At 34.8% G+C, this 13,982-nt stretch overlaps 1 protein-coding gene across 1 annotated transcript in view; it reads left to right on the plus strand.

The window, feature by feature from the left end:
• The first annotated feature begins 1,383 nt into the window (after positions 1 to 1,383).
• LOC131071891 (uncharacterized) overlaps positions 1,384 to 13,982 on the plus strand; it is a 37,104-nt gene continuing 24,505 nt past the window's right edge. The window contains exon 1 of the mRNA XM_058007859.2: positions 1,384 to 2,248. Within this exon, the coding sequence (XP_057863842.2) occupies positions 1,459 to 2,248 (790 nt within the window). The 5' untranslated portion in view covers positions 1,384 to 1,458. The remainder of the gene's footprint in view (positions 2,249 to 13,982) is intronic.

A 13,982-nucleotide genomic window follows, 5' to 3' on the forward strand; every position in this document is an offset into this window, starting at 1 on the left:
TCTTATAATAGCAAATCGGATGCATGTGTCAAAAGTTATGACTCTCAAAAGTTGTGCCACCAAAACTCAAGTTTCAATGAAAATTCACTTGGGTAAGCAAATGAATCGCTCGATTGTTGAGTAGCAAAAGGAAGAAAAGTTACACTTTCTAGAACATTCTAAGGCAGTTATTGGTGCTAAATAAAGAGGTCAACTGAGGTTTAGAGAGAGACAGATCCATTAATACATATTGTGGCTCTAGATTGTAGGGTTTTCTTAAAGAGTTGATTTTCTTTGTAATGATTTGAGCCCATGTGTCTTAGCATGTAATTTTTTGAATGTTGTAGTTCTCATTTCATTGGGATAATAGAAAGCAAGCATTTCTTTTTTGCATTTTCTATTTATTTCTTTGTTGTTGTTGTTGTGTGTTTGGGTTTGTAAAGGGAGTACCCTTCATCACATTCCCTAGGAATATCATACTTGTTACATGCATCATCTAGATTGAAAGACAAACAATCATTTTGTATGTAGACATTCTTAGTATAAAATTAGGGGATGGTTTCTGTGTCTCTAAAAGTTCACGTAACTCTCTACATACCTTCATAGCCTAGGAGAACCACAGATAAATTATTTTCTTGAAAGATGTTTAACTTTTGTTATTGTTTAGCTAGAGACAAGCCCTTTAGTGCAACCCAAAACACATTAAAATAGATTGCTTCTTTCTTCTCTATTATTTCAAGATGTAGTAAGATAAATCTTTAAATTTGTATATAATAAGAATATGATTTAATTTTCACCTTAAATTTTGTAATATTCACTTATTTCAATTATTGTTTACTTAATTTATCAGAAATGGGTATACATTAGTTCATGAGATAATTTTATTCTTACATAAATTTTATAGTAATACACATGATATTTTAATAATCTATATAAATAAATTTGAATATTATAAATAATTAACTCATAAAACTAATTTTAATATTTATTTATTATGAATAATTGCCTCAAAATCCATAAAACTGTCTTCATTGATCTAGTTAGATCAGAAGTTCAGCGAGTGCTTGCTCCTTGAGATTTAATTCTGAAATCCATAGAACCACTTCCCTACTATATTTTCTCAGCATTCACAGAAATTTTAGATAAACCCCTCCATGGGACCATGACCTTGCCAATCGTGATGCAACATACAGATGAATTCTGCCCAGGCTGCACACATGAAGGGATGGCTCATATACAGACAGAAGTTTAGAAGCACCGGATCTCTGTAGCTGCTTTTTCTGGATAAATTTAAAAGGAAATATTAACTTTCCATCTGCAATAAATCAAAGAAATCATATACCCGGTCCCACATAATGGAAGACAGATCATAAAGGGAAACAGTACGTTTACAATCAAATAAAAAATGCGAGCATATGAAAGATTTATGTGTTCCCTCTGGTACACTTTTCCTTTTTGTTCTTGATTTGCAGTGCAGGGATGGATCTGCATGTAACCCAAAACAAAAACTTCCATCTGAATTTTGTTTTCTATATATCTCTGCAAATAATAATCCAAACAACTTTGTCTCATTCAGCTACAACGAACTGCTCTGCCTACTGTGGAAACATTCCCCTGCAACACCCATTTGGCTCAACCCAAGGATGTGGAGCATTCCCATACAAGCAAATGCTACAATGTGATCACAAAGCCCAAAAAGTTAATCTCCGCACAACCTATGGACTGTTTGAAGTCCAAGGCATAGACTACAAAACCCAAACCATGACAATCTCTGACCCCTCCATGTCTACATGTTCTTCCCTCAATCCCATTACACACCAACATTTCTCAATGGATTCCGTCCTTCCCCCCACACCCCACAACACCATTCTTCTCCTTAATTGCCCTCTTGCTCTCGCCTCCTCTGGATTGTGCAAGAATATTAGCCAGATCTTAACAGCAAGTCTGCCAGGGTTTCTTTCTGAATCTTGTCATAAGCATTGTGGAGTAGGGCTGAAAGAGCCAGAACAGGGCTCCTACTCTTCTTCTTCCTTGCCTTGCTGTGCAACTGACTTTGAGAGGCTGGGAAACCGTAGCTTGGGAGAGTTGCAGTGTAAGCACTATGTCAATGTGTATGGTGGAGTGGAAGGGAGTAAGTGGGGTTATGGAATTAGGCTATCTTTCAATCTTCCTGACCAGATTCCTGATGTGAGGCTGTGTGACGAGTGTGATAAGCAAGATGGGAATTGTGGTATTGGAATCAAGTGCATTTGTCATCCTCACGAATGCGGTAATGTCGTTGCTTTCCATCATTTTCAGAAAATGTAGGAGCAATTTTAGGAGTAAATTATGTTGTTTTTTATTTGTTATTTTGGAGAAATGCATCTGCAGAGAATAGAAAAGTTACACCAATCTTACAACAGGTTTAAATCTATTCCTGAAAAAGGCAAGCACATCTTTGCTGGTGCTCTTGAATTTACCTTTGTTGAGGACAAATTATTGCCTAAATACCATCCAACTCAACAAGGCTGAGCCGAGATGGAGTTTTTAAATGTAGTTTCTTATAACTATCCACAGGATGGATTTTGAAAATGGAAACCCTTCATTAAAAACTCAGCTTGAAACTTGGCCGCTACCGACCTCTGAAGCATTACCTTCACTGCAAAACCTTGGTCTGGGTCTTGATGCTCAACAATGACGACTTGAGTTAAGATTATTCAGGACATAATGTTTCAGAAAGTAACAGAAGTTTGTGAATGGGCTTTTGGGCTTAATCAGCAGACACTGCAAAAGTCCAGCTCCCCTCTAAAGCAGCAACTAAAACTCTTCAACTGTTTTTCATACAGCATTGGAAAATATCCCAATTTTTTATATTTCTTCAATGAACAGCGTTCCATGAGGCTACCTACAGTCTTAAAATTGGAGAACCAAAGCCTGCATGGGTCATAGCAAATATAGATTTTACTGCCACATCTTGATCTCGGTAACAATTAATATGTGATTGTCCATTCAATTATTAGTTTGTAGCATGAAGAACCATGGCATCATATTGCACCTCTGAAAAGCATGCCAGAGCTAATGTGATATGCTAGATGAGATCATATTACAGCAAAACCTCTTAATTTTTCTGAGCAACTGGTGAGAAAGTTATAGGAAGCCCATTGCATTGGATGCCAGATCAGGAATCCATGCTCACTCACTATTACTAAAGGGTTGCTTTCTTCTCGGAGGAGCTCAAGCTGGGAAATTGGAGCAATAGTTGACTCAGTAGTTCCCTTCTCCATTTAAATTTCACTTTCTTTCCAAGATAGGCTTAAAAACAACTAGACACCCTTTCTTTAATAGCTAAAAGAGTTGCCTGGTATTTCTAACTTTTTAGGTATGCTTCTTTAAATATATGAATACCATATCTTACTGAAAATTTCTTTAAATTGTTGTAATTGTTTTCTCAATTAAAAATAAATAAATTATTCATTGAGATGAAACCACAGAAGCACAACTTCACACTTGGTTGTCTCTATGCACTATATAACAAAGACATGGCAAGCACTAGAAAAAGAAACTTGTCTTGATCACTAGGGGGGCCACCCATACCTTTGAGAGGACACTAGAGAATGGCAAGGAAGGGTCAACCATCCACCCCATTAGGTAGCCCTCTAGAGCAATCTATCTAGAAGTTTGTCTAGTAGATACCAAAGAGAAGCCTCCTCAACAATTGCAAGAGCAATGTTGAGAGGAGTCTAAGTTGCCACACTATTTCCCTTAGTGGGGGATCTACTAAGAGAAGGCAAAGAAGGTAGGACCCTAGCAATCTAGTGTAAGAAGCATTTTCTCAATGATCAAGTAGAGTTTGATGATGTTAGACTTGAAGGGCCACATTATTGGCCTAAACTTGTATCTACATGAGCAGAGTAAAAAACACCCATGACTTGGTGTCAATAGAAAAATAAACTCACACCAAAATTAAAAGATATAGAAAAATAATTATCTTTCCACATGCAAAACGGGGCTTGCCACCTAATGGCATGGCATAACTAGGAGAACCTAGCTAATAATGTGGCCCCATCACTTAATAAAACATTATGTCATATAAAAGCTTAGGTTGTGGCAATTGCAAAAATGGCGAACTTACTTTCAAGCCTTCTATGTATAAGCATAAGACCAAAAGATGCAAAATAGTTTTTGGTTACTCACAAAAGAAGCATCTTGAATTGGAAACACCAAAATGCATTACATGATTGCCAATAGAAAGGTTGTCATATAGAAAACCCTAGGGAAAGCGAGGGAGCAATCTTGGGCTCCAATATTACTCTCTAGGTCATTTAGAAGCACATTTGTCCCACATAAAAGGACATTGCAATGACCACCTAAAAAGTATCTCTTGAATCATAGGAAGATAGTGACAATCATCTATACCATTTCTTAAGAGTATAATTATGGAAGGGAGTATTAACATGCTACCTCCAATCCTTCCACTAGGGCTTAATATAATGAACATAAATTTTGTGCAATTGTTGTAATGGAAAATGTTACATTCTTTGGATAATAGAAAGTATACTTAGGCATGGCCTATAACCAAGAAATCCAAGTGGAATTAAACTTGGGGTATAAATCTTGCAAATTTCAAACTCCTCTTCTAAACAACTTAAGGGAGTGCATCCAAGGAAACACCATCAATGGCTTGTCTTGAAATACAAAGTTGGAAGACCACCATAGGGATTGTTCGTTGATGGATAGACTAGTCTAAAATCCATTTGCCTAACTCCTCTTTTGAAGAACTTGAGGGAGTGCATCCAAGGAATGACCACCAATGGATTATCTTGAAATAGAATGGTGGAAGACCACCATAGATATTGTTGGTTCATGGATAGACCAATGTGAAATCCATCTCCATTTCAAATTAGCCATAGATTAAGAGATTCCTAGTCTGTTGAATACTTGGGCAACAAAAGTTCTACTAATTATAATAAGAATAGGAGAGATCAAAAGTGACTAGAAGTTGAGGCCATTCTAGACAATTCTCCTATATGCAAAACTAGAGACAATACAGTTACATAGTAGGACTTTCTAGGCTCCATTACCATCACAAATTTTGATAATCCATTAAACTCAAAGTACAAACCCTATCTTGTAACACCAATAAGGCGTAAGCCTTTTAGAGTTCCTAAGAAATCAATATATATCCCGAACAACTCTATAGAAACCTTTGTTATAGTCTAAATTGACCCATAGAAATTTCTACAAAAGCTTGCTAAGCTGACCCATAGAAATTTCTACAAAAGAGCTTGTTAAGCTGACCCATATAAATTTCTACAAAAGCTTGTTAAGCTAATGGTATGAAGAAGAATAGTAAATACTATGGTGAATAAAACGTTAGAGAAAATTTAGAATTTACGTAACAACAAAAATAACTTGATAATCCAATATGTCAACAGTTTATTAATTTTATTAATATAAATTACCATAACATAAATTGGCAAGCCTAAAAAGCAAAAAAGATCCTGAAACTTGAAGATCTTTTAATGATCAATTGGCTTCCAACAAAAAGAATTAAGCTAGGCTAGAGGTAGCAAGACAAATGGTGGTATTACCATTTAGTTCATTGAAAGTTGAAGCATCACATTGATTCCTCCATATACCTCTATTTCTTTCCAATGCCATGTCATATGGCAAAGTCAAAGGGATTTCCCTCCCCAACATTAATCACTGGTAATTGGTCAATAGTCATTTTGTAAATGATTCTTTTTTATGATGTTGAGGATGAAAATAATATTACAAAAGTTTTTTTCATGGAGGATTTTATATCATCTACAAGTTCATTTTGCTACCCAACACAAGAGCATGAGCCTATGTTAATGTCTCTTTAGCTAAGAGTCGAGGATTGAGGAGTATCTCTTCCACCAAAGTCACACAAGGCACATACTTGGCCTCATCTCTTCTATCATATTTCTAAGAGTTTTGAACTTTGGTGGATGGCATAACCAAGGAACATAACATCACCTTCACTAATTATGCTCAAGCAATTGAACTATAACTCTTTGATTATTACACAAGCTTTCATATGTTTCATTCTTATATTTTGATTTTTGTCAAGCTTTCATGTGTCTCATTCTTATATTTTTATTTTGTTGTGTTCTATTCATTCCTTCCTTTGGCTCATGTTGCAAATAGATGAAAGTGAATCCCATCTTACCTACTCGTATAACTTTGTCATGTTCTGATATCATTTCTCTCTACCTGTTATATTTAATTCCCCCATTTCATTGCCTACTTAAATGAACATGTTGAAAGCTAATCCAATGAGTGAATTGAGACATTGTTTGTGTTTTTAAGGTTCCATAGTGTAGCTCTGACATATTTTCTTGCAAATGCTTCATCAGTTAAAACTTAAAATTGCTCCCAGACATGAATCTTTCCCATTAGCAATGCCTAGTTCTCATCTTATAATTTCTTGCTAGATACCCTTTCGAAATACAGGAAAAAAAGGTTGATTAAATTCTCATATCTAGCTGATCTTTGCCTGCCATGCTTTTGCAAAGAATACAGTACTGTCAAGAGCAGTCGTGCAATCTCCATCACACAAAACCCTCTTGGGTGAATTATTGTTTTGATCAATCTTCACTAGTAAGTTTTCTTGTCTAAACCTTTGGTTGTTATCCTATCAAATGAAATATTATAAGACCCTCAAGGATGACATGGTTGCAAACGTTTTGTAAAGATTTTGGTTTGTGGAACCTGCTATGAGCCATGAAAATTTCTCAAGCTTATATTTCTTTACATGGAGGAGATGCCATCTACACGGTATATAGCTAAGTCGATTTGTTGTAATAGACTTCTTATCTTGCAGGTATAGTAGTGCAAAATCATTATGATGTGCCTTTACTTGATTGAGAGGTAATCAAACTCTTATGGTTATTGTTGTGTCCTCTACAAAAATATAGACTAACTCGTCTACAAAGACGTAGACAAAGTTTGTTTATGTTTGTATATTAGCAAGTTTTTTATTACTTAAGCAGGGAAAGGGCCTTGATCCCTCATAAAGAAAAGACTTCAAACAACAAAAGTGAGCAACAACAGAATAGCAACTGACAACACATAGCCGGAAGCCAAACAAAAATCATGAAGCTAACCCACTAGCAAGTAATCAAAAACACTAAAACTAGAAACCCAACCCTCCCAAAAGAGGCTATCCACCCAAAACAACAACATATAATCATAGATAGTCATAGTATCATAAGGATTTAAGCCCAAATAAACACTACTAATAGTATCTATATCAAAATTAACCTTAGTCTTAGGTGACACACAGGCCTCATTAAACATATTGTTCAGAGAATTAAACTTAGAAATCATATAGCTATTAAACCTAAGCCATAGCAAGCTTCTAATGCTATCAAAGCCATCCATAGTAGTAACCTTAAAAAAGATAGCAAAAAGGCACAACATCCAGCAACCCGTCTCAAACCTCTACATTATTTACTATTGAGAATCTCCCAATTCCTTGTGAGCCTCCCCATTTGGTATTGCTAAGCTTCTTGGTACATGTCTTCATCAATCTACTTCTCATCCTAAAAGTTACCTAGGTCATGTTGTTTCTTTGCCTTCTTCCTTATCTTGCTCTACCTTGAAATGAATCCTATAGCATCTTTTCTCATAATTTCATCTATACTGGGACAAAGTGAACTGATAGCCCTGCTCATGTGCCTTTTACATTTTCAGCACTCCTCTGCTCGGGTTTCAAGGTTCATAACACAAACCTATAGGTCTGCAATTTGACCCCTTAGGTTGGCAATTTTGTCTTCATTCTCCACATACTAGGGGTTATCTTGAGACATTAGCCCAATATCTTCCTCACCAATGTAAACAAGGGATGGGATTCTTTGAATTAACCTCATACCTTCGTCCTTAGGCTCATAAGTGGCTTCCAAATTTTCATCACTCTCATCCACCTGTTCCTCCTCAATATCCTGAAAATCCTCATCTTTACAATCCTTAGAAGAGAGATCCACATCCTCTTCTAGAGCATAAACCTCAACAAAAACAAGGTATCCTCCTTAGTAACATTCTTGCTCCTTTTGTCTTTAGCAATTAGACGCACAAAGTGTCTCTCACCAAAGCTACCATCCTATTTATCAACTTCCTGCTTGGCCTCTTCCTCGTCATCTAAAATTAGATCGTCTAAGTTTATATTGATACTTTTTTCATGGGTCTTTTATCAATTTTCCTAGCTTTGGAAGAGCTGGTCTTGGGAGTAGAGGCTTTCCATCTGTCCGGGGTTGTTTAAAGAAGTGCAACCTCCAAAGCTTTATTAACAAGGGGATTTTTTAGCTTTTTGCCTTTTGAGTTAGGTTCATGATTGCTACATTCAGGAGGCAGTGGTTTAGAATCAACAAGTTCAATATGAACCGAATTGTGAGGGGCTTCCTCAATATCACTAGGGTTTCCAAGATAGGTTAATAGACAACTATGGTGAGGGTAGCAGTCAAAGGAAAATTGATAAAGCACATAAATAAACACTTGATGCAAAGGGGGAGAGACCCCTTTATAGATTCTACCAGACAAAGATGAGAACAAGTAGAACAATAGGTCAATGTTTTCCTTATGACGAATATGATTTAAAAGCGAAAAATAGTATTCGTGAACAATAGAATAACACTCTTTCGAGGTAAAATATTTCATTACATGGAAACTCACCATAGCATACAGGGTCGACAGGATGCATTGATCATAGTTATTTTGTAGGCCTCTCCCCTTTTTCAAAGAATTTCTTGAGAAGTCCTTTGTAGGCTCCCAATATTTTCTTTTCCACTTTCTGCCCTTCACATTTCAATCCAGTGGCTTCCACAATGAGCTCAGGGGTAGCAATGAATTTGATGTTGCCAATTGTGACCAGCTCTTTTTGCCATGAGTTGCAAAATTTTGTCAATGGTGACCTTTTATAACCTTTCATGGCGAAGAAATAGGGGGTCATCCTCGCCCTATCAAAGAGGTCTCACACTTCATCATTTTGTTTTACATCCAGTCAAGTTGCAATTGTAGAATGGCTCACTTGAATTTTCAAAGGACAATTAGAAAATACAATTTAACGTAATTTATTTTGTTATTTTTTAATATATTTATTATAATTATATTGAATTAAGTTAAAAGAATTTAAAAGAAGAGTCAAAAATATAGTTTTAATTGTGAAAACTGCATGTCTATGTTTTTTATCTGATGTTTTAGTTTATGGTGATTGGATTGTCTTTTATGCATTGATTAGTGCGTAAGATTAAGTGTTTCACATGGAAGTTGTCAAATAACATTGTCGTATCTTAATTCCATGATCACTTATACCATAAGGTGATCCCCATCCCTAAATTTATTATTTGTTGTATAGTTCAAGTTTGCAAATGTAGATTTGACGTAGATTGTCTACATGTTCATAGATTTGAACCATGAACTTATAAATTCAAAATTTTAAATTGAGTTCCATTTCTCCATTTCCACAAGTTGTTATGAGCTAATAAATACACAAATTATTCCAAATTTCATGCTAGGATGGCGTATTTAAACACTTTAACTTTAATTCAAATGAATTATTTAGTGTGCATCTAGATTTCAATGAGAAAAGTCAAGGAATTGTTATATGAACATTGCATCATCATCTTAAGAGCACAATGCATTCTTTCTTGTTATTTTCAACCTTGGTTTAGTATTGTTTAATCAAACCATTTAAGGGTTTGATTGAGGAGATGACCTTGATGATTCAATAGATTCTTTGAAGGTGTTTCTAAACACTACCTATTTCTTAACAAATAGCGGGTCCAATGATTACTTGATGAAATAGCACAGAACCCTACATGTCATTAAATATGAAAATAAATCTCTTTAGACTAAGCCTAGTATGATGGAAGTGTTTGGTTGACCATTATGACATCTTTTCACTTTGTTTTGGGCACATTTAATTATCTACTAAGCTTCCATACTTATTCTTTTCAAAAAACTTACTTATTGTACTTATTGTTTTAAAAAAACTTACTTTTTGCCTTTAATTGATATATTTACCCCTTTTCTATAACTCACTTCTTTGATTACATGAACACTCCGATGAATCCACTTTCATCATGACAATTAAACTACTATTATAAAGGAAAAACATGCATGTTATTTTAGGATCCATGATTTCTTTGCATGTCCCTATTCTTGCACTATTTTCATTTTTGATATTTTATTCGAGGCTTAATTAGAAATGTTGAACATGTTCAAATTATGTGGATCCCACACCTTGATTGTAGATCCCATCTTATTAATAGTTTCTAAAAGTTTTGTATAGGTCATTTTGCTTCCTTAAACTCTTTGGGTTTAATTGTTTCTTGAGATTTGAGTAAATGTACCATTTTGTTTCAAGAAGGAAAGGAACCACAATACTAATCATTCAAAAATCCAATGCAACTCTACCTATAACATATTACACATCTATAACCTCTAGGCTTATCAAAACACTAGATCATCTCATTTTCATGATTTGCAATAATTTAAAAAATTTCAATTCTCAACATCCAACTTCAACATTGTTGTACTACCTTAGAATTTAGTTTGTGTAGTATTTTTTATGTCTTTTCTATTAGCAAATGAACACCCTTAATTCAATTCAAGAGGAGGTGGAGGCAACAATTGGGTCCTTAGAGAAGGCAATAATTGGGACCTTGAGGACAATATTTTCAGTCATCTTTCGTCACACTTTGGATCTTTCATATCATTATAAGTGTCAGGATTCTAGTTAACTTCCCTTTTATGTAGATTGATTTGTTTCTTGTAGAATAAAATAGTTATTAGCTCTATATTAGTTGTTTCCTTGCTCTAAAGTTTTTACACTTTGTATGAAATTTCTATTTAGGATAGAATAGTTCCAAATTATTGGAATAGATTATTTCATTTTCTTGCAAACAACAAACTCAAAATAGCAACATTCTCTCTCTTAAAAATCTTAGAGAAAATGAGCAAAACAAGTAGACAAACCAATTCATTTTCAAAGCAACTAAACAAAACAACAAACAGACAAGTGGAACCCACTTTCTTGTCATTATAACATAAAATTAGCAAACACCCACAATTTATTAAATTGGTCAAACAATTATTTTAGTTGGAAACAATAGGAAAGTTTTGAATCAATCAATTGTCAATTGAATTCACCTTTTTCTTCCTTTCTACTCGAATGACACTTATTTGTAAATAAAAAGGAAATCTTCATCTTGCTAGTTTTACTATATTATAATTAAATCATATACAATAGGACCCAGAGGCAACTGAGAGGGGGGGGTGAATCAGTTGTCTATTAATTTCAACCTAAATATAACTTAATCAAACTTGATGCATAATACCAGTAAACCAAACTTAATGTCGGTTGACAATTTAACAGTTAATAATAGTACCAGTGAAGCTTAATGCATGAAACAGAAAGAGAAACAACATCCACAACACATAACACAGATATTTGTACGTGGAAACCCTGTAAGGGGAAAAACCACGGTGGGAAACCTTACCTACAATCAAATGATACTACTGCAGACAGTATGCGTGTACAAATGGGGTCTACACATGCAGCAAGGCCAACCGCCTAGAGCTCACTGCTCAAATGGGAGTCACAATGACTACAGTAGGATGGTTAAATCCTAGATAATGTACCACTCAAAAAAACATCTTCATATGCTGGATTCAGTACCGGTTAAGCTCTGATTATCTCCTTCATACCTTCCTTGAATCTTCAAATGATGTCTGTGTGAGTAGCTCTACTTATATTCACATATATCGAATATCACAACCTTATCATACCATATTACATTCCACTCTTCACATAATCTCACAAATGAGATCTTACATATATACCAAAACCTAAGACCAAATGTGTAGGTTGGCTCACTAAGAATTTTACAATTAAATCAATTACAAATTAATCAATATGTGATGCATCATGTTGGCTCAATACATTTACAATAATAACCAATCAATAAATCATCTCCATAATGTGTCATGCCGATCTGGAATAGATAACGCATGTTGGTTCATAACCTAGACCAATTTGTCGGTAACAACAAATATGCCAACTCGATTAGACCAATAACCAAATCACCAAAACAAGTGTCCAAATCATGTCTTTGGCATAGCCAAGTAATCTCCCAATGATAATAGATCATCCTCAGTGCCAGTGAACAATATAACCTACCGGTGAACCAGATACCGATGACTGTGCATAAGTCATTGAACATGTCGATGAACATAATGTGCTGGTTCAACATAACCAAAGATCTCTAGAAAGATAAGTGTTGATAAGTGTTGACATCAATGACAAAACCAATGCAACACATCCATAATACCAACAATCTCCCCCTTTGGCATTGATGGCAACACAAGATGGAAAAACATCTAAGTGCCAAAGTTAGAATGCCAAAAACCAAAAACCAACAATCTCTAGAAATCAATACCAGAAATCAAAATATAGAGAGTAACAATCTCTCCCCAAAGGATAATGTGTTTTTTCATAGATATCTCTCCTCCTTTGACATCAAATGCCAAAGCAATACAAAAACCAGATACAACCAGTTCATAGAACTAATTACAAATACCAACTTATCCAACTACTCCCCCTGAGAAGTAGCTCTCCTCCATCAAAGCCGGAAAAAAGGTTTCTCTGTTAGTTTTTGTCAGTCTGATGCCAATCTCCAACTGTCTAAGTCTTTATCGGTGATAGTATTACCCCAAGTTGCTTTCTGAGATATTCAAAGGCTTCTTTAGGTAAAGGCTTTGTAAAGATATATGCAATCTGCTCTTTAGTATTCAAATAAACCAATTTCACTTCCTTTGCTTCAACATTCTCTTTCAGAAAATTGTATTTGATAGAAACATGTTTAGTTTTAGAGTGAAATATCAGATTCTGATATATCAATTGCTGCTGAATTATCACAATAGATGATTATAGGTTCTTTGCATTTAACCTTTATGTCCTTCAACATTTGTTTGATCCATAATGCCTGAGCACAATTAGTTGTTGTTGCAACATATTCTAATTCTGCTATTGATAATGATGCACACCTCTATTTCTTGCTCAACCATGAAATCAATCTGCTACCAAGAAAGAATACCCCGCCGGTGGTGCTCTTTATGTCATCTACATCTCGTGCCCAATTAGCATCGGTGTATGCACATAAATCAAAATTTTCATCTTTAGGATACCATAAACCAAGATTTGTTGTGCCTTGTAAATACCAAAAAATCCTTTTTACTGTTGATTCATGATTTTCTCTAGGATTACTTTGAAATCTTGAAACAATACGCATTGCATTCATTATATCAGGTCTTGTTTGTGTCAAATACAGTAAACCTCCAATCATATATTTATATCTTGTCAGATTAACATGGGTTGAATTATCCTTCAGTGATAATTTATCAGTTGTAGTCACAAGAGTACTTACCAGTTTACATTTTTCCATACCAAATTTCTTTAGTAGTTCCTTCAAGTACTTTGATTGACATATGAATATACCTTTATCAGTCTGTGAAATCTGCAATCCTAAAAAGAATTTTATCTCCCCAATCATAAACATTTCAAATTCTTCCTGCATCTTATTAGAAAAATCCTTACACAATCCATCTTCTCCTCCAAAAATGATATCATCAACAAACACTTCAATAACCAAGATGTCATCATTAGTCACTTTGAAATATAAGTAGTTGTCAGCATTACCTTTAGTGTAACCAAGCTTCAAAAGATATTTGTCCAATCTAGCATACCAAGCTCTAGGAGCTTGCTTCAATCCATATAAAGCTTTCCTTAACCTGCAAACCATATCTTTGTCATTTTTCAAAGAAAATCCATCAGGTTGTTCAATGTAAACTCCCTCTTCAAGATCACCATTCAGAAATGCACATTTAATATCCATTTGATATACTTTATAGTTCTTGTGTGCTGTAAATGCAAGAAATAGTCTGACTGCCTCAATTCTAGCTACCGGTGCAAAGGTTTCATTGTAATCAATTCCCTCTTTCTG

Source organism: Cryptomeria japonica, chromosome 10 (genome assembly GCF_030272615.1).
Source record: "Cryptomeria japonica chromosome 10, Sugi_1.0, whole genome shotgun sequence".
NCBI classification, from domain to species: domain Eukaryota; kingdom Viridiplantae; phylum Streptophyta; class Pinopsida; order Cupressales; family Cupressaceae; genus Cryptomeria; species Cryptomeria japonica.